The sequence below is a fragment of the Chenopodium album genome, chromosome 11 (genome assembly GCF_948465745.1).
Source record: "Chenopodium album chromosome 11, dcCheAlbu1.1, whole genome shotgun sequence".
NCBI classification, from domain to species: domain Eukaryota; kingdom Viridiplantae; phylum Streptophyta; class Magnoliopsida; order Caryophyllales; family Amaranthaceae; genus Chenopodium; species Chenopodium album.
In genome coordinates, this window is record NC_137844.1 from 20,606,131 (window position 1) to 20,626,736 (window position 20,606).

Here is a 20,606-nt window from a genome sequence, read left to right on the forward strand (position 1 = left end):
TTAAAAAAAAAAAATATCTTAGACAAACACATGATTGTATTAACCTTTTATATTTTAAATGCATTAGAAAGAGATGCAATGCAAAATGCAATTAACCCCCCTCTTTTATAACCTATCACCTCACCAGTAGGCTTGGCTTTCTAATATGGAGTAATGAAAGATTTAGGGATAATTTAGCACCTGATATCGTCATTACCCTTATTGATAACATCACATGCAAACAAACATATTAGTTAGCATAATAATAATAATTAAGGAAATTAAGAAAGGAATAAGGAAAATACCTAGATGTAGCTATCTTTTGGATAACCTCTTTTGTTTATCAAGGATTTAAAGATGATAACTCCTTAATTAAAGTGAAATAAAAGAGACTAAGTGTTTTTTTTTGGAATTTTGAGATATTAAAAGAAATTAGCGCAAAATAAAGCTAATGAACTTTTTTTTGATTTTTGATTAAAGAAAATAAACTTGAAAACTAAAACTAATCTTGAGAAACAAACCTTTTTTTTTTTTTTTGGATTCTAATATAGACCAGGAATACTTAAGCAATAGAACTAATTTTTTAACAAGGATAATAAGAAAAATAATACTTGAACTTGAAATATTTTTGTGTTTTTTTAAGGAATTAAAGATAATAACAATACTTAAATAAAAAAATAACAACTTAATTATATGATGCTTTTTATAAGCTAATAAATTAAAAAATAAAGCCAAATTAGAGAGATTTTAACTAAAGCAAAAGATTAGAGGAGGATTTTTTAGAGAGAATTTTTAGAGAGAGAATTAGTAGGAAATTTTTTGGTGTCCCAAAATGAGAAAATTAGGGGGTATTTATAGGAAAATAAAGGGGTTAATTTGTAAATAAAATATAATTCAAGGATTTAAATGGTAAATATCAAGATTTTGGTAATAATGAGAATCTTGATATTAAATTCTTTCGTTTTATATGTAACAAACTACTTAATCTGTTTTGCAACACTTAAACTGATAAAATAAAGAAAACCGTAATTAAATCAACTCTAATATTCTTATAATAATAAAAAAAAAGGTTTTAAAATGCCATGGTATTACAAAAAAAGAAAATATATAACCAAGTCATGTCACAACTCAAAAATACTCACGTGGTATACGTATGAAAGAGTACCTAAACCTATTAAGTGATTATTATACTCACCAAGGTACTAAAAAAACACTTATAAAATAAATATCTCCCTAAGATGTCAGCTCTGAAAGTTACACAAAGACATTAGGTTACAATAATAGTAGGGTTGGACAAAATATTTTCAGAGCTTACATAAAAATAAAAATTAACCCTTGCTCTTATTAGACAGTACATATAAATATACCAAAAAAACATCTAACCATATGACAAAATCTTATACATACGAGCATTACAAACAATGACCCGTACTAAAAGTATAAAGTAAGGTAAATCATATCATATAAAGTCATAAGATTGACGTGATCAATAAAGTGAAAATATACCATGTAAAATCATACAATGTTAAGTCATACGACATAAGTTTAAGGTAGTCAAGAGTAAAATATATTCCCTTAACCAAATGACCTTTAAAAAAGGTGAAATCTTATCTTGCCTTACTCTAATAAAACACAAATTCATAGTCGTAAGAAAAAATAATAAAAGATACAAAACTAGATCAAAACAACAGGAAAACGAATAAAACAGAAGCCCAAATTCACGTCGACAACATAAACGTAACGGAAAATACTATTTGAATAGTGTCAAATAGTGTTCTGAATAGTGATATGCAATATGTGATGCGTATGAAATCCAGCTATCCCAATTAGCGTCAGATAAATATTGATACAATTGGTCCAAATTGAAATTTATTGGATACAATATTAACCGTGGGGGAAAAAAGGTAACATCATTTCACTATTGACAATTATTCATCAAAATTGACGAAAGGATACAAAAACTAGACCGAAATAAGCAAGTCATAAAAAAAAAGATAGAAAATAAAAAAATTAAGAAAAAAAGAAAGAAAATAAAAAGTAAAACAAAAGGAACAAAACGAAACATCAAAAGAATGCCAGAACCATTCTTTGACATGTATTTTCAGCAAAATAAAAAAATAATAAAAAATGAAAAACAAGAAGCAGGATCCTACGCTGGATACTCACATTGCTTAACATAACCTGCAAACACTATTCACCTACTTATTCAACATAATAATGGTAATTATACGAACAACCATACATTCTTGATAACAAAGCAATTATACATTTCTATCCATACTTATTCCCCCTTCTTACTCTCATCCATACAACACCTAGATAAATATCGATGGGTTTGGTCCGAACTTGTATTTATCGGATCAAGTATTAACTGCGGTACAAAAAGACAATGATATTTTGTTCTGCAGTAAAACAAGTGTATATAAAAGGAGGTCCCTTTAGTACTATGACATGTACTACCTCTTTAGGTGTGGGAATGTTTGTCACTTTCCTACATTGGGTGGGCATGAATCTTTGGAGTAGTGGACTTTATAGGTAAGCTGACCACATAATAGAGTATTGCAGAAATCGCAAAAATCACTAGATAAAATAAAAAAGTATTCTAACACTCTAAGTGAACATACCAATATACTTACTATACTTTAAAGGGTTAAACAACACTTGTTTATAAAGAAAATGACATATTTCCCTGGTGAGACAAAAAATAGTGTACTTTATACTATATGATTATTATACATATACGTATAAAAATACGGTATAAAATACCTACTTTTTACTATAAAAAGAAAATTACCCTTATCCAAATCTCCACTCACCACTTATTTCTTATCTTCTTCTATCTCCCTCCTTACCCGAAAAAACCAAACGAAAACCACCATTAAATTCGGCCACCATGTTTCAAGATAACCAGGAAGATCAGCTTGTCTTCACCTTCGAGGAAGACCTGAGGATGATACAGGTGTATTTCATGTACATTGTAGGGCTAGTGGTCCTCCTAACGGCTGCATTAATTTACTTGGTAATCCACAAGTAAAGCCCGAAAATTAATTCGATGGAGCAGGGTAAAAATGCATATGGTGTTAGCTCTACTTCAATATTTTGTTAAAGATATTTAGCAAAATAATAGTAATTATTTGCAAAAACAATAACTATAATAATAAAAGATAATAGTAGTGATAATTACAAAAGTAGGATCAAAATTTGGTGTCTACAGATTGCCCCACATTGATTGAGTTTAAATAAAACGATAATCAATGTTAAAGACACAAAATTTTGATGTATGCTTCTGAAAAAAAGAAGGAAAGTCCCAATTGATTTTTATGTAAACTTTGGCTTGGGTGCAGCTGAAAAACTAGCTGAAAAATAGAGTGAAATTCTCACTCAATTGCAACACAAATGTTGGCTTGGGTGCAATTGAAAAACTGGCTTAAAAAAATAGAATGAAATTATCACTCAATTGCAACACAAATGTTGGCTTGGGTGCAGTTGAAAAACTAGGTAAAAAAAACAGAGTGAAATTCTCACTTAATTGCAACACAAATATTGACTTGGGTGCAGTTGAAAAACTGGCTAAAAAAAATAGAGTAAAATTTTCACTCAATTGCAACACAAATGTTGGCTTGGGTGCAGTTGAAAAACTGACTTAAAAAAATAGAGTAAAATTCTCACTCAATTGCAACACAAATGTTGGCTTGGGTGCAGTTAAAAAACTGGATAAAAAAATAGAGTGAAATTCTCACTCAATTGCAACACAAATGTTGGCTTGGGTGCAGTTGAAAAACTGGCTAAAAAAAATAGAGTGAAATTTTCACTCAATTGCAACACAAATGTTGGCTTGGGTGCAGTTGAAAAACTGACTTAACCTTGCACTAGTTTAATTTAGACGGATGTTTATTGGATTCTCGAGAGCAAAGATCAAAATTCCAAGTTGCGTGAATTTGATTATTCTTGAAAGAACATCACATAGACTATGGATTTCGGATGCAAAAACATCAAGTGGTTTGTATCGAGCTTGCAGAAAAGCAAATTCTTTCGGCCTTCTCTTCCTGGCACCATTATCACCTACACCCCTATATAAAGGGAGGTGATGTTCATTCATTCTACACCAAATCATTTCCCTCCTTCTTTCAATCTTCTCAAGTCTTATTTCTTCTCTCCTTTTTTTCTAGGAAAAAAAATGAATGCAATGTATCAGGAAATCAATGAAATTAGTGGAGCTAGAAAGCTCCAACTAAAAGGGGTGGTAGAAATTATTTCTCCTACTCGCCTTTCCCCTTATACAAGTGTCTTTACCCGAACCATCACCCCTCTCATATCTATTCAACCTCGGTATGATATGATTCATGTTGCTGTTGAATTTTGGGATGAAGAACGCCATGTTTTTCGCTTTGGCGAGACGGAAATGACTCCCCTCATAGAAGAAGTGGAGGATTTATTAGGTCTTCATAAAAAAGGCCGTGTGATTACTCCTGCTGACGCAAGGGCAACTGATGTGGTCATGAGGATTTTTCTAGGTATACCATTAAATATGGAAAGCAATTATCGATTGCTTGACATTTTGATATTAGAGAATGTTCTTTAAACTTTCTCTTTATCTGATTGGGTATTTACCAGCAATGAGAATTTCCAAAGGTGCCAAGAGAGAGCTTGTATCCTTTTATTTCTTGGCCTTGTCTTACTCAAGGAACCACTATTTTCCTGCTATGTCCGTTGCCTTTCCTTGTTGCCACAAATTGAGTCAAGGAACCATTTAGGGCCTCTCATCCTAGGGGAGCTTATGATGGGGCTTGACCATCTAAAGCAAAACCCAGGGGGTTTTGTCAAAGGGTGTCCAATTGTGATTCAACTCTAATTATGTGAGAAATTCAAGCTGGCTAGGCCACCTACTCGAATTCCTCACCAAACCTGACATATTCGAGAGAGAGGTTTTTTCCCTATATTCCGTCAATGTTGCAACCATGGTGCATGGACAGACTTTTTTGCTGAAGCTGATGTGGAATGGGTCATTTCGTTTCTCAATATAAATTCCATAACAATTAGTACTAGCAGGTGCAGAGGCGTTCAACTCCCAGGATTGTGTCGTTTCACTTTCTACCTTCCTTGGAGATGTTTGAGACAAGTAGGCTGGCTCCAACGACTCCTTTAACTCCACGAGCTTCCAGTGGTACCTTGCACCACCTATGCTATTGGCAATGTGGAAGCTCTTAGGGCATCATCTCGTGTATGGCATCTTCCCGGCACTTCCAGTTCTTGAAGATGATGTTCCAACCGCATCCTACACAGCATGGTTGTTGGAGGACCTCGAGGGTGATGCTTGAACAAATCCTTAGAAGGATTTCCTTATTATATTTCAATACTTGTACTTGTGTTTCCCTTGTTTGTGTATTTTTAATTCCAAAAGATGAAATCATATCCGAAAGCATTGGTCTTTCGGTTATGGTGTACGTGGTTGTTGTTTTCATGGTTTTAAAAACAAGTAGCTGTAATCTTGCCAAAAAGCGAGAGAGTTTATGTTATGTTTGAATAATTAAAAAAAAATTGTTTGTTTGTTGTAATCATATTTTGTTAAGAATCGACTTGATCGTGATCTTTTAATAATAATGAATATTTCTACATGAGCCTTAAGCATGCAATGCAAACGTGAATGAAATCTAAACTTTAACATGATACACATATACCTATTTAAAGCTAGTAAGATATTCATTTTTTTTTTTTTTTTTTTTTTTTTTTTTTTTTGCGAATCTCACAAAATACAACACTGTATCAATTAAGCATAATAATTTTTTAACTGATCAAGATTGGTGAAATGAACAAACTCATTTTCATCAAGATCCATCAATTTTACTGCTCCTGCTGGTGTAAGTTGTTTGACCAAAAATAGGCCAGACGAGTTTGGCTTGAACTTTCCACGTGGATCACAAATCGGTGCTCGATTTTCCTTAAGTACCAAATCTCCTTTTTGTATATTCCTTTCCCTGACCTTTTTATTAAAAGCCCAAGCAATGCGTTGAATGTTGTGAAGGGCTTGTAACCTTCGTTCACTTGCTAAAGAAAGTTCATCGTATCGTTCTTTAAACCATTGTGTAATACTCCGTATTTTTATGTATTTTTATAAAGTAATTAAGTATTAATAAAATATATTTTTAAGGGCTCAAGTATTTTAATTAAATATTTTAAAGGGTTAAAGTATTTTAACTATAAGGTTTTATAAAAGTAAAATATATTTTGGGCCAAACGTTTATTAATTATCGGGCCTTGTTTCAAATATTGTATGTAAACTATTCCTATATGCTCTTAGGCGCCGTTCTTTAGAGCTGCTCTGCTCTGCTCTTCTCTACTTAAAAATAATACTTAATATTGAATTATTATAATAATAATTAATATTTAATAATAATAAATAATTATTATTTAATAATAATAAATATTTAATAATAATAAATAATTAATATTTAATAATAATAATAATAAATAATTAATATTTAATAATAATAATTAATATTGAATCATTATTATAATAATAATAAATATTTCATAATAATAATAAATAAATAATATTTAATAATAATATAATTATTAAAAACTAATATTTAATAATAATAATAATTAATAAATAATATTTAATAATAATAATATTATTAAAATTAATATTTAATAATAAATAATAAATAATTAATATTGAACTATAATAATAAAAATTAATAATTATAATAACAATAATAATAATTAATATTTATTGTTAATAATAATAACATAAATAATAAATATAATAATAATAATAATGATAATAATATTTTCTCAAAAAAAAAAACAATGACAATAATAGTAATAATAATACTTATTATTAAAAATATTAATAATAATAATAATTGCTTTTTATAATATAAATTAATATTTAAATATAATAACTAATATTTAAATATAATATTAATTATTAATTTTTAATAAAAATGATAATAAAAATAATAATTAAATAATATTTAATAATTATTATAATAATAATTAATATTTAACAATAATATTTAATAATTATAATAATAATGCAATAATATTAATAATAGTTATAGTAGTAGTAGTAGTAGTAGCAGTAGTAGTAGTAGTAGTAGTAGTAGTAGTAATAATAATAATAATAATAATAGTAATAATAGTAATAATAATAATAAGGAAATCTACTCTGCTCTGCTCTGCTCGGCTCGGCTCGGCTCTGCTCTACTCTGCTCTGTTTCAATCTGTTTTGCTCTGCTGAAATCTGCTCTGCTCTGCCCAAAAGCTCAAAAGAACATGGCCTTATTGGAATAACCCATTTCATTTAAATAAGCCCAACCCTTCATTTGAACCCTTGTGGGTCAAATGTTTTATAATTCAAGCCCATTTATTCATTGAGCCCAAAATTAAACCCTACTCTCTACTCTATATCTCTCAAAACCCCAAAATTTTCCCACACAAAAGGAGACTTAAAAATCAGATTTTGAGATGTAAGTAACTTTTTCCTTATTCTTTTTATTTCTCTTTTATTTCTTTCTTCCTTTCTTTTTCTTTTTCTTCTTTTCTTTTTGTTTTTTCTTCTATTTGGTTACCTTCTTGTGCGTGCACATGTGGGAGTCAAGACTTGCACCTACCTCACGCCACACGAGACCACGTCATCTCCGGCGACCACTCACCTGACGCTTGGCCGGCGCCCAGCCGCGGCCACCACCCCTCGGTGGTTCTCTCTCTCTCTCTCTCTCTCTCTCTCTCTCTCTCTCTCTCTCTCCTCCTTTATCATATTTTAATTATTATCCTATAATTTTATAATTTGGGTTTTTGATTTCAATTATTTAAACATGATTAATATATTTTATAATTGTATTTTGATGATTAAAGATTGTAAATTTTGGATTATAAAGTGTTTAATTTTCAGATTTTATAAAGTATTAAAAGTTAGGGTTTTTATTATTAAAATGTTGATTTTTAGGGTTCTAACTAGCAATTGATTTGGGGGTTTTATGTTCTCATTGATTGGAAGTGTTAATATAGCTTAAAGAATGTATCTTTATGTAGTGGGAGGGTTTATTGGTTCCCTCTAGGGTTTTTCCCTTGAGAGGGATTTCCTAGCCTCCATTGCTAGGTTTTTTCAATTTCTTTGAAGGTTTCCCTTCTGTCTTCTCCCTTTTTTCTCTATCTCTACCATCTCTTTTCCTCTTGGTCTCAATTGTGAATCTTTGTAGGGGCTTTCACTGGTATTTTTACCAGTGGTAAGCCCCAAAAACCTTTCAATTACTTTCAATAAATAGATCTCATTCTTGTGATGATGATTTTTCTCTTGAGTTTATTTTCTTTTTGTGTTTGTTTGGTGAAAAATGAAGATCTAGGGTTTCATAATCTCTACGAGAATCCGGAGGACCACATGAGTATTTTCACTCAAATGACTACGCATCAGTGGATTTCAAGCCGAATCAATGCGAACTAACATATTGTATTGTTTCAGATGAAGTTTTTTTACTAAGGCGATTGTTAATCAAATCTATGATGTATTTAGTTTTAAGGTGTGTACTTATGTTGGAATTCTTGATTTTTTAGGAATTATATGTAAGTGTCGTTTGGTTATATTTTATTAATGAAATCCCTTTTTTTCTTGTCAAAAAAAAATGTAGTTTTAATGAGTTTTTATTTAAAATAAATTACTGGAATTTTATTATAAGTACTACTTTTGGTGTTTTAATTAAAAGGGGTTGATTACCCATAAGTAGAGAAGGTTTTATTTGGTTTTAATATAATTTTCAGATTTATTTGAGGGGTTTAGACCATAAAAAGTGTGCTGCAATTTTAATATAAACACTATAATTATGTTTTTACTTTGGGGTTTTAATTGCCCACTTAAAGAAAGAGTTTTAAAGGTTTTAACCCAAAATTTTAGCTTGTTAGAGAGGTTTTAAAGTGTTTAAAAGTTGCTGGAAATTTGTGTAATCAAGGGATTAATTGAGTTTATAAACTTGGTATTGTAGGAGACTTTAGTTGAGTAAATTCTGGCATTTGGCTAGTTGGAAAGACGAATTGAGGTACGTACGCGTACTCAGAAATTTATTAAGCGTGTAGAAACATGCTAGGATTTACTTAATTGATTCCAAGTTAGTGTCATGCTAGGAATTGGTTGGAATGGTTGAATTAAAACGAGATTGGTGATTTGAGTTGGATTGATCGAATTGAGAATGGTTTTGGTGAATTATTTGTGAAGCATGATTGGTTGAAATAAATTATTTATTGGAATTGGTGATATTGGAATATTGTCATTGAACCATATTTTTATTATTGGCACGTTTGACGGTTTATTTAATTAAACTAAATGTTTAATTTGGTTTAGAATATTGCAAAGGAAATTTATTATGGTTTATATAATTTTTATTGATGATATAAGCATGAGGAAGGAGCTATTTAAGTGTCTTTGTACACGAGGAATAAATTATATTTTGGTGCCTTAGTGCACTTAAGGTGTTTCTAACACCGAGGTATAAGAATTGTGGTGCATTATGCGTTTAAGGTGTCTTTGACATCGAGGTAGATTAAAAAGGGTTCAACATTCAATATTATGTTGTCACTAATCATTCAAGAATTAAAATGGTATATTTAATTGTTTGATAATTATTATGATTGATTGTGTATGGTTTGAGCGTCATTACCAAGTCTAATAATATGTAAACAACTTAAAGTGAAAGAGATTACGCACCAAAACTCTTGGAATGTATATACCTTGAGTATGAACATATGGGGGGAGTTATGGGGTTTTATATTTAACCATAACTTCTACTTGGAGTATAGGACGATGTATTTTCCTTTTATTATTATGCGTAGGAATTCTGCCACTTACGAGTGGTTCTTCTATACTAGCACGGTTAGCTCCCGTGTTAGTACCCCTTTTATTGGGGCAGGTTAGGGGCGAAACCCGTTCGATGCGTAATGAAGCCAAATAAATAAATTAGTTATTTATTTAAGGGTCATGTTGTATGTTGTATGCTTGTAAACAGGTGCAACAAGGTAAGTTGTGTGATGATAGGATGAAAGCATGTTAGGGTGTTTTATTTACGCTTATGTACTCAGCATTACTAATTGTGTGTTTGTATGTTTGTTTGGCCTTGTCTTTACTTTGGCCCCTACGACAACCCATTTCTAATGGTGAGTAGTGGGGAAAAGTAAATAGGAGCTTTTCAGGAGATGAAGCATATTCATGATGGGCATGAGTGAAGAGCGAAGCATGCTTAGTTTCATAAGACTATGATGTGATTTATTGCTTTATTTAATATATTATATTATGCTTGTGAGATTAACGCAAAGGATTTAAGTTTTATTTGGTTTTAATAAGGGCCTACAATGGTTCCAAGTTGTAGGTTGACTTTGTTTGACATTGGTTTGACTTTACTTTCGTTGGGTTGACTTTCTAAGTTAACTTGTTTTGAATGTTTTTAAAGATAGTCTTATGCTGTGTGTCTTTAATAATTGCCTTAGCCGTTTTCACGGTGGCGGTAATATCTTAGATTTTCCTATTTTGAGTTTTAAAAAGAGCAAAACAGGTATTTTAAAGGAAAGGAATTTCTAGAGTGTTACACATTGTTCTTCAGTCTCGCTTTCATTCATTATGCGAAGCGATTTGATCTCTGTTTCGATTGGAAGAAGTAGATCCATTCCATATACCAAAGAATATGGAGTAGTCCCAGTTGGCGTTCAAATAGAAATTCTATATCCCAACAGTGCATAGGGCAGTTTATCAGGACATTCTAGAGCCCTATCCGTCATCTTGGCGATTATCGTCTTGATAGTTTTGTTAGCTGCTCCAACAGCTCCATTGGTTTGAGGACGATATGGCGATGATTGATGATGCCTGATTTTGTACTTCTCAAGAGTTTCTTTGAGATGGCCTTCAAATTGTGAACCATTGTCAAAGATAATTTCAAAAGGTACCCCATACCAACATATAATGTTATTGATTACAAATTTTGAAACTTGTTTTGCCCCTAGTTTTGAATATGATGATGTCTCCACCAATTTCGAAAAATAATCAACAGCAACCAATATATATTGATGCCCGTTCAAAGCTTTCGGATGTATTTGCTCAATGATATCTATGCCCCAGCTGCAAAAGGGCCATGGCGAAGTAAAATTATTCAGGCTAACAGGCGGCGTATGATTAATATTTGCAAATAGCTGACATTTTTTGCATGTTCGTATGAAATGGATGCAATCACTTTCCAAGGTGGTCTAGTAATACCCTGCTCGAAGAATCTTCCGAGCAAGCATCCTTCCATTCATATGATCCTTTGTGTCTGTTCCCCATCGATGCATAATTGCAAGTTTCCATCAAAACTTTTATGATACAGCAAACCTTTTAATATTGTGAAATGAGAAGCTAGCCTTCGAATAGCCAACTGATCCTTCTTGTGACTTCCTTCAGGATATTCTCCATCGATTAGATACTTCTTAACATCAGTATACCAAGCATCCCATTACCTTCTTTGGTTAATAGAGCAATTGTTGGTTCAAAATTAACCACTGGAATTTCTTTTTCTACAATCATCACAGATTGTACCTTTATATCATCATCCCAAGTAAAATTTACCGCAAGATTTGCCAAAGCATTGGTGAAGCTATTTTGCTCGCTAGGAAGATGTTTGAACTCTATTTCTTCAAAGCATGGGATAAATCGCTGAAGATACTCTGTGTACATTTGCAACCTTTCATCCCGAACTTTCCAAGCTCCAATAATCTGGGAGATTATGAGATAAGAATCATCGTATACCGTGAGATGTTTTGCGCCGGCTGCCAATGCTGCTTTGATTCCATAGATGCAAGCTTCATATTAAGCCGTGTTATTCGTCTTTGGGAAACTAAGCTTCACAGCGAACGGAATATGTACCCCATAGGGATCAATTAATAATATTTTTTCACCATTGCCCCTCCTGTTAGAGGCTCCGTCAAAATACATCTTCCATTGTGACGTACTAAGACAGAAGATATGTTCATCTAGAAAATCATCATCAAATTCATCACCTGATATAGGTCCATCAGCCAAAGCTTCAGATATAGCCCTCCCTTTGACAGACTTTTGATTCACACATTGAATGTCAAATTCTGACAATATCGCATGCCATCTTGCTATTCTTTCACTCAAGATTGGCTTCTCAAAAATGTACTTGATTGGATTTAACCTCGAAACTAGATAAGTAGTATGTTCTTGATAATAATGTCGAAGCTTCTTCGTTGCGTAAATAAGGGCAATGCAAGCTCTTTCCAAAGGAGTGTATCTAGTTTCATACTCAAGGAACTTTTTGCTGAGGTAGTAGATAGTTATTTCCTTCCTTGTACCCTCTTCGTATTATGCCAAAATAGCTCCCATGGCCGTTTCTGTGATAGCAAGATATAATATCAAGGGATTCCCCGGCTTTGGTGGCATTAAAACCGGAGGATTGGAGAGGTATTCTTTCATCGAATCGAATGAAGCCTGACATTCGTCATTCCATTTTGTAGGAACATTTTTCTTAAGTAACTTGAATATAGGTTCACACCGGGTTGTCAATTGTGATATGAACCTACTAATGTATTAGATTCTACCAAGACATCCCCGAATCTCCTTTTCCGTTCTTGGTGGAGGAAGCTCTTGTATGGCCTTTACCTTGTCAGAGTCGACTTTAATTCCGTCTTGACTCACAACGAAGCCCAGAAGTTTTCCCGAAGTTACTCCAAATACACATTTTAAAGGATTCAGTCTCAGATTGTATTTCCTAATTATGTTAAACAATTATTTTAGAGCATCAATGTGCGTCTCACGATCATGGCTTTTGACAATCATGTCATCAACGTAGACCTCTACAATATCATGGATGAGATCATGCAAAATCGTCATTGCAGCCCGTTGATAGGTGGCCCTAGCATTCTTTAATCCGAAGGGCATTGCTCTATAACAAAAGGTTCCCCATGGGGTAATAAAAGAAATTTTCGACATGTCCTCTTCTGACATGAGTATCTGATTGTATCTTGAGAATCCATTCATGAATGAGAACATGGCGTGTCCTGCAGTGTTATCAACCAGAACATCAATGTGGGGCAATGGAAAATAATCCTTTGGTGATGCTGAATTGAAATCCCTAAAATCAATGCACACTTTGACCCTTCCATCTTTTTTGGGCACTACCACCACATTTGCCAGCCATTCCGGATGTTTGATCAGTTTGATGAAGTTAGCATTAAGCTGCTTTTGAATTTCTTCTTTAACTTTGAGACTAACTTCTAGTTTCATTCTACAAAGCTTTTGTTTCTTTGGCTTGCTATCAGGGTAGAGTGGTATATGATGTTCAGCAATATTATGATCGACACCAGGCATATCAGCATAAGACCATGCAAAAACATCCATATATTCTTTAAGTAAAATAACGAATGCATTTTTTTCATCAAGGGAAAGGGATGATCCTATCTTGACTTCTTTTACATCATTATCCATACCTATGTTTACAGTTATAGACTCTTCCATGGGTGTCACGCATGATTTAGGTTCATTGAAAAGTTCATTATTAGAAAATGCATCATGATCAAATCAATTTCTTGTACGCAAATATGTTTACAAGCAACTCCTTCGATATCTTCATGATAGGAGATATCAGGAAATGTATGGATAGATGATTGGCTAGATAATGAGCTATCGGTTTCATAACTGTCTGAGGTAGAGGATTGAAAAGGACATAGTTCGGGGAAAGGAAGGAATTGTTCTTGAGTTTCGGGTCGGATATTGTTTTCAACTTTTGTTCTTATTGGAGTGATAAGAGTAATAGGATCAAATCAGACTTCATAATCAGAAATTGGTGAAAACAAGCCTCTTAGAACTCCTTGCTTTAGATGGTCAGCCCAATCAATATCTTTCTTAAATACTGGTTTCTTATCAAACCATTTCTTAATAGATTCTTCATTCCTTGCTTCTGCAAAGAAAATTTCTAACCCATGGTGAATTTTCTCTTTATCCAAGTCATACCAAGGTTCAGGAAACTCATAAAATGGCTCAGTGTCGTTTTGTAACACAAATTGCCCATTCAAAGTGAGAGACTTCTTTTTCATAACATTAGAACTCATTTTTTCATTGAAACCCAAGCCATGACGATTTCGCTTATCAATTATTGGGATTGGGTGCCTCATGCTTTCGCCATTCCGTCCTAAACCAGTTCTTGGAACATAACCCATTTTTAACATCAAATGGAGTCCTCTGGTAAGTGTTTGTGGTGTTGGATCTTGGATTTCTTGAATGGAATCCGAGGGTAGTGTAGTTTTCTCAAATTTGGTTGGTCATTGATTGGCAAAGGATACCTAAACATTACATACTCGAGATTAGGATTTTCCTCCTTTTTTGAAATTTTTTTTTTAAAAAATGATAAATGCAAAAATGCATGCGGGAAAAAAGATTTTGGTAAACAATTAAAAGACATCTGTTAAGTTAGATAAGTTAGCGGGGTGTTCATTCCAAAAATCTTTTAATTATTTGGGGTCATGCCATAAGGCTGCCTACATATCTCCAGACAAATTTTGTATTTTCTCTTTTTTCTTTTTTTAGGAGAATCAGACCCGTCGTAGTTCATAATGGAAGAAAAAAAGATTTTTTTTTCGATCAGAGTTGCCTACGTACCCCAATGACAATGTGCGTGTAAGTACAATTTTTTTGTATGATCATGAAATAGTGTTTTGGGGGATCAAGCTGTACCTAGTTCTTTGTACCAAAAGACAATATAAAGAGGAAAAAAATGCTTGGTTTACAAATTTCATACTGCCCCTCTTATTCATCCTTCTTAATGGAGGGTAAAATAGAGGTCACCATGTCATTATTGCGGATGCTTCCTTCCCCATGTAGAGATATTCCTTAGGCTTCAGGGTTTTCGATAGTCCTGGAGAAACCTTTCTCGTAGTTTTGTTGAGATATCTTCTCCGAATAGTGACGAGCAATCAAAAGAGTGATGTAGGGAATATTTCAAGCATCCCACACTTGATCCCCACTGTGATCATACACTTAAGCATGGTGGCGTCCAAAGGGAAGGAAGCTAGAGCAAAAGAGTCGCCAACAAGTTTTAGGAACTTGCAAACCGTTTACAGGGTGAAGGTTACACCCCTTCACGATTCATGAGATCGCTAACTCCATAGTGGTCCGGAACCATGACTAGATATTCGGGGATGAAGGTACAAATCCAACCTAAAAGAGATTGAACCTGCCCTAATAATAGGCCTCTACTTTATTCTTCTCGTATTCATGTGCGCTTTCTGACTAACATACAATTAATAGATTAACCCTAAACCTGTTTATCTATGTTGGTTGAATTTAATGCACAAACAAAACTATTATTGGTGATCACTTGAATTATAATCATATTAGCCTAAATAAGAGTATTAATTATCTTATTAAGCGTGATTACAAGTACAAATTCCCTTTAAACCTGCATGAGAGGGCGTGATCAAGCAATAACAACAACAATATCAAGCAACATAAAATAATCATCATCTTAATAATATTCTCAATCTCATCAAAGCATAATAATATTAGCAAGATCCTAGGCATGATACTAACAAGATTAATAACAAATCCTAGCATGTCACTAAACCATAAAGATTAAAGCTTTATCCCTAACATGATACTAACATGATACTAACATGATATTAGAAAGAATAGGAAGCATCATAGAAACATGCATGATATTAGAAATCTTAGTTATTACCCTAAACATGAGACTAGGAAGCAACAAAACATCCTAACATGATACTAGGAATCAAAAATAATCAAAGCATGCTTTCTATATCAAAATAACAACAATTAAACTACTTACTTGGATGCCTCGTACCTCTTTCTAATAACAAAATACATGCATCAGTAACTTCAAGGAAAATATTAAATCAAATAATTAAATTAAATAATTAAAATAGGGATTTGGGACCAAACCCTCAGAAATTATCAACCTTTCACGTCTAGGGCGAAGACAACTTCGAACTTGCCTAGGTGTATCTAGAACTTGTGAATGTGGAATTTTGTGAGAGGGAAGGTTTAGAAAAAGAAGAGAGAGAAAGCTTCTAGCTTTAGAGAGAAAAAGAATAGAATTAGATGATTGTGAATTGTTGATAATTTTGAATAAAAAACGGAGGTCTAGGACCCTATTTATAGAAAAATAGTCCGGAAACGATAGAAAATACTTCAAGTTCTATACGGATTAAAACTGGCATCTGTCGCCAGGCGACAGGATTAGCGCCAGGCGACAGATATTAGCGCCAGGCGACAGACTCTGTCGTTCAACGCTAATTAAAAGATAAAACACACTTTGTACGCGGAATCCTCTTCTTAATATGATTAAGCAACTAATTCCGCGTCTATTAAATTAAAATCGGGTTTATCATAAAACACTTATTTTATTCCAAATAAAACTCCTTAAAATATAATTACCAATCCTAATACTATTAGAATTTAAAAGAACCTTCTAGATATTTTAAAATATTAAAATCAATCCTAATAACTTTAGGAATAATAATTAATAGGCCCTCCTCTAGATCATTAGGCCGCATATAAAATTTATTTCGAGCCCAATTTAGTATTTAGGCCATAACTTCCTCATTATTCATCGGAATTGGACTTATAATATATCGTTGGAAAGCTCTTTTCGAGCCTGATCCAACTACACTATTATTGAACCCTTATCACGGACCAAACTAAATTGGACTGGCTACTTTCATAAATAGAGTAAGAAAGAAATGTTTTCAAAAACAGAAAGAAAGATATTTTAATAAAAACAACCACATCACTAGACTTTTCACACTTTCACTTCGTTCGATAGTTAAATGACGTGAAAGATATTCATCACTGGGTGTGGTTTTGGGGAGACACATTTGGGTGTGTACAAGTGGGATCGTCTTCTCGTGTCAAAATAGAAAAGGCATTATGGACACTTTCTTATTCGGGCAGGAAATTCCAGTGGTGCGTTTTATGCACCAATGGAGGGCGTGACATTCGTTAGTATCGTGACCATGTAACTGATGATAGTGACAATATTTGTTGAGATTTGGCCGAACAGGATCATCTCCTGCTTGACGAGGTGGTGCCTTGATACGACTTTGTTCGAGCAGTTGAAGGAACAGATCAGCTTGAGAGGCCTATGGTTGTGCCGGGTTTGTCTCTGGTGCGTTAGACTTAGGATGGGCTGGAGTGATCATTTTGCGGTCGATGAGGTCCTGGATTGCACACTTAAGGTCATAACAAGTATCTGTTCTATGCCCATATTGATGACAATAACTGCAATATTGTCTCATATCGGTTCCATGTGATGGTAATGAATACACATAGCTCTTTGCCCTAAGAATATCTTTTTTGCTCAACCGATCGTACACCAAACTCAATGGTTCGTCGATTCTAGTGAATATCCTCCTATTAGCCCTTTCACCTTGAGGGTTCACCTTAGGCCTTCTTTCTTGTAGTCGATAGGCATTAATTTCGTAACCATGTCTCTCCATGTCTAAATCCAAATCAAAATCCTCGACCCTAGACCTTTTTCGAGAACCCTCATCATAACCCTGTCTAAAAGAATTACTTGTCCAAGATTCTCCTCTAAAACATGGGTCGTTGTCTTTTGGAGTTTTAGGGTCTTCTTCTGCCTCGTCTTCATTGGACCAGTTTGTTCCACCCCTAACTTCTTGGGGATTAACCTCGGAGTCATTGTCATCTTCTTGAAGCTCTTCTTCTGGATCTAACTCAGTTTCTTCTTCTTCCGGATCTTCCTCGGTTTCTTCGTCTTCCTCCAAGTCTTCTTCAGTTTCTTCTTCTTCTTTCCATGAGTGTAGACACCCAAATATGTCTCCCCAAAACCAAACCCAGTGATGAATACCTTTTGCGTCGAATGATTATCGAATGAGGTGAAAGTGTGAAAAGTCAAGTGTTGCGGTTAGTTTTTGTTAGAATTCTTTCTTTCTATTTTCGAAAACAACTCTATTTTATGAAAGCAGCCAATCCAGTTTAGTTTGGTCCACGACAATGGTCCAATAATAGTGTATTTGGATGGGGCTTGCAAAGAGCTTTCCAACAATATATTATAAGCCCAATTCCGATGAATAATGAGGAAGTTATGGCCAAAATACTAAACTGGGCCCGGTTTGATCTTTACATGTGGCCCAATGATCTAGGGGAGGGCCCAATGTTAATTATTATTCCTAAAGTTATTAGATTAATGCTAGAATTCTTTAGAAGGTTCTCTTTAATCCTAATAGAATTAGAATTAATAATTATGTTTTGATAAGTTTTATTTGGAATAAAATATTATTTTATGAAAAATACGATTTCAGTTTTCATACGGACTTTACAAATCGATTTGGATTCGAATGTGGAATCCGTGTTGAAAGCGCGTAAAAATCCACCCTGTCGCCACGCGACAAGCCTTGTCGCCAAGCGACAGACCCTGTCGCCTGGCGACAAGGTCGGTTTTGCAGCGACAGAGTGGAGTTTTATTCCTTGTCAAATTCTACTTATTTCCGGACTGTTTTCGTATAAATAGGGTCCTGAACCTCCGTTTTTATTCATCAACAATCACCAATTCGCAATCATCTACAATCAACAATCAATCTCTCTCTTTCTCTCTCTAAAGCTAGAAGCTTTTCTTCTCTCTCTTTCTAAACCTTCCCTCAAACACAATTCCTCATACATTAGCACTAGACACACCTAACCAAGTTCGAAATTGCCTTCGCCCTAGACATGAAAGGTTATAATTTCTTAGGGTTTGGTCCCTAATCTCTATTTTAATTATTTGATTTGATTGTTTGATTTTATATTTTCCTTGAAGTTACTAACGTGTGTATTTTGTTATTAGAAAGAGGTACGAGGCATCCAAGTAAGTGCTTTAATTGTTTAATTGATCTTATGATGTAGAAATCATGTTAAGATTGTTATTTTGGTTCCTAATATCATGTTAGGATGCTTTCCTTAGTATGATATTTAGGGTGATTTGCTTATATTAATTATGATTTCTAGGATGCTTCCTATTTTCTTTTCTAATATCATGTTAGTATCATGTTAGGGATAAAGCTTTGATCTTTATTGTTTAGTGACATGCTAGGGTTTGTTATTAATCTTGTTAATATCATGCCTAGGATCTTGGTATTATATTTAAGCTTTATTATTAACATGATTATTATTGTTATAATTATTGTTATTATGATGATTGTTATTATGTTGCTTGATGATTATTATTGTTATTGCTTGATCACGCCTTTTATGCATGTTTAAAGGGAATTTGTACTTGGAATCATGCTTAATAAGATAATTAATAATCTTGTTTAGGGCTAATATGATTATAATTCAAGCGATCATCAATAATAGTTTTATTTGTGCATTAAATTCAACCAACATAGATAAACAGGTTTAGGGTTAATCTGTTGTTTGCATGATAGTCAGAAAGCGCACATGAATACGAGAAGAATAAAGTAGAGGCCTATTTAGGGCAGGTTCAATCTCTTTTAGGTTGGATTTGTACCTTCATTCCCGAACCTTATTTAGTTCAAGACCTTTTGGAGTTGACGATCTCCTGGATCGTTAAGGGGTGTAATCTTCACTTTGTGAACGGTTTACAAGTTCCTAAAACTTGTTGGCGACTCTTTTGATCTAGCTTTCTTCCCTTTGGACGCCACCATGCTTAAGTGTATGTTCACAGTGGGGCTCAAGCTTGGGGTTAATGCTTGAAATATTCCCTACAATGAGACTATTGAATCAAATCCAATACTATGAATAGTGAATCCGTCTAATCGACTACCCTCTTCTTCATCTAAGTGGAGTACCGATTTTCCAATACTAGAAACATTCATAACTTCTGGATTACCCACAAGCGTCACTGCTCCATGATCCGTGAGCAACTTCACCTTTTGGTGTAAAGTAGAGGCTACTGCCCTGTTCTCATGAAGCCAAGGTCTACCCAGTAGAAGGTTAAAGCACGCTTCAATGTCAATTAGCACAAATTCAACATTTCTAGCCACTAGCCCATATTCCAAAAGTAACTCAATTGACCTCAAAACATCTCTTGTGGCATTGTCGTAAGTCCTAACAACCTGGCTTGAAGATGTCAAATCTTCTTTTTGATAACCGAGCTTCGTTATAACTCGATAAGGACATACATTGATGGCAGAACCATTGTCAATAAGTACCTGAGGTATTGTCCATCCATGGCATTTCATAGTTATGTGCAAAGAGTTATTGTGGTTGACACTCTCTGGGAGATCATTGTCGGTAAACATTAAAGTGCGGTCGGCCCCATGAATAAGTCCTACAATTTAATCTGGTGTTATGGATGGATCAATTGAAACTTCATTGAGATGTCTCAGAACGGCAGCCCAATGGGGTTGTGAATGGGTCAATAAATTCCATATAGAAACATTTGCATTAACCTCCTTCATGCGCTTAATAGCATCATCTTCCTCCTTATTCTCCTTTGTTAATTCCTTGTCTTTTTCTTTCCTACTCAAGGCTTCCACGGGGTTCTCATCTTCGAGATATGAAGGTTTAAAGTGACGACCAGTGCGAGTCAAATGAGCCACATGTAGATCTTCGTCATCACTAAGATCGTCAAGGTAGATCGGACATCGAAGATTACTAGGGGTATTAAGGTGTACCC

General features: G+C 33.8%; 1 protein-coding gene across 1 annotated transcript; it reads right to left on the reverse strand.

Moving 5' to 3' along the window:
* Nucleotides 1-10,671: 10,671 nt before the first annotated feature.
* On the reverse strand, nucleotides 10,672-12,452 carry LOC145566435 (uncharacterized). Its single transcript, XM_081625857.1, has 5 exons — nucleotides 12,310-12,452; nucleotides 11,861-12,248; nucleotides 11,422-11,710; nucleotides 11,216-11,270; nucleotides 10,672-11,080 (listed from the first exon to the last, which is right to left on the reverse strand). The coding sequence occupies exons 1-5, from the start codon at nucleotides 12,450-12,452 to the stop codon at nucleotides 10,672-10,674; spliced, it is 1,284 nt and encodes a 427-aa protein (XP_081481983.1).
* Between the last annotated feature and the right edge of the window lie 8,154 nt (nucleotides 12,453-20,606).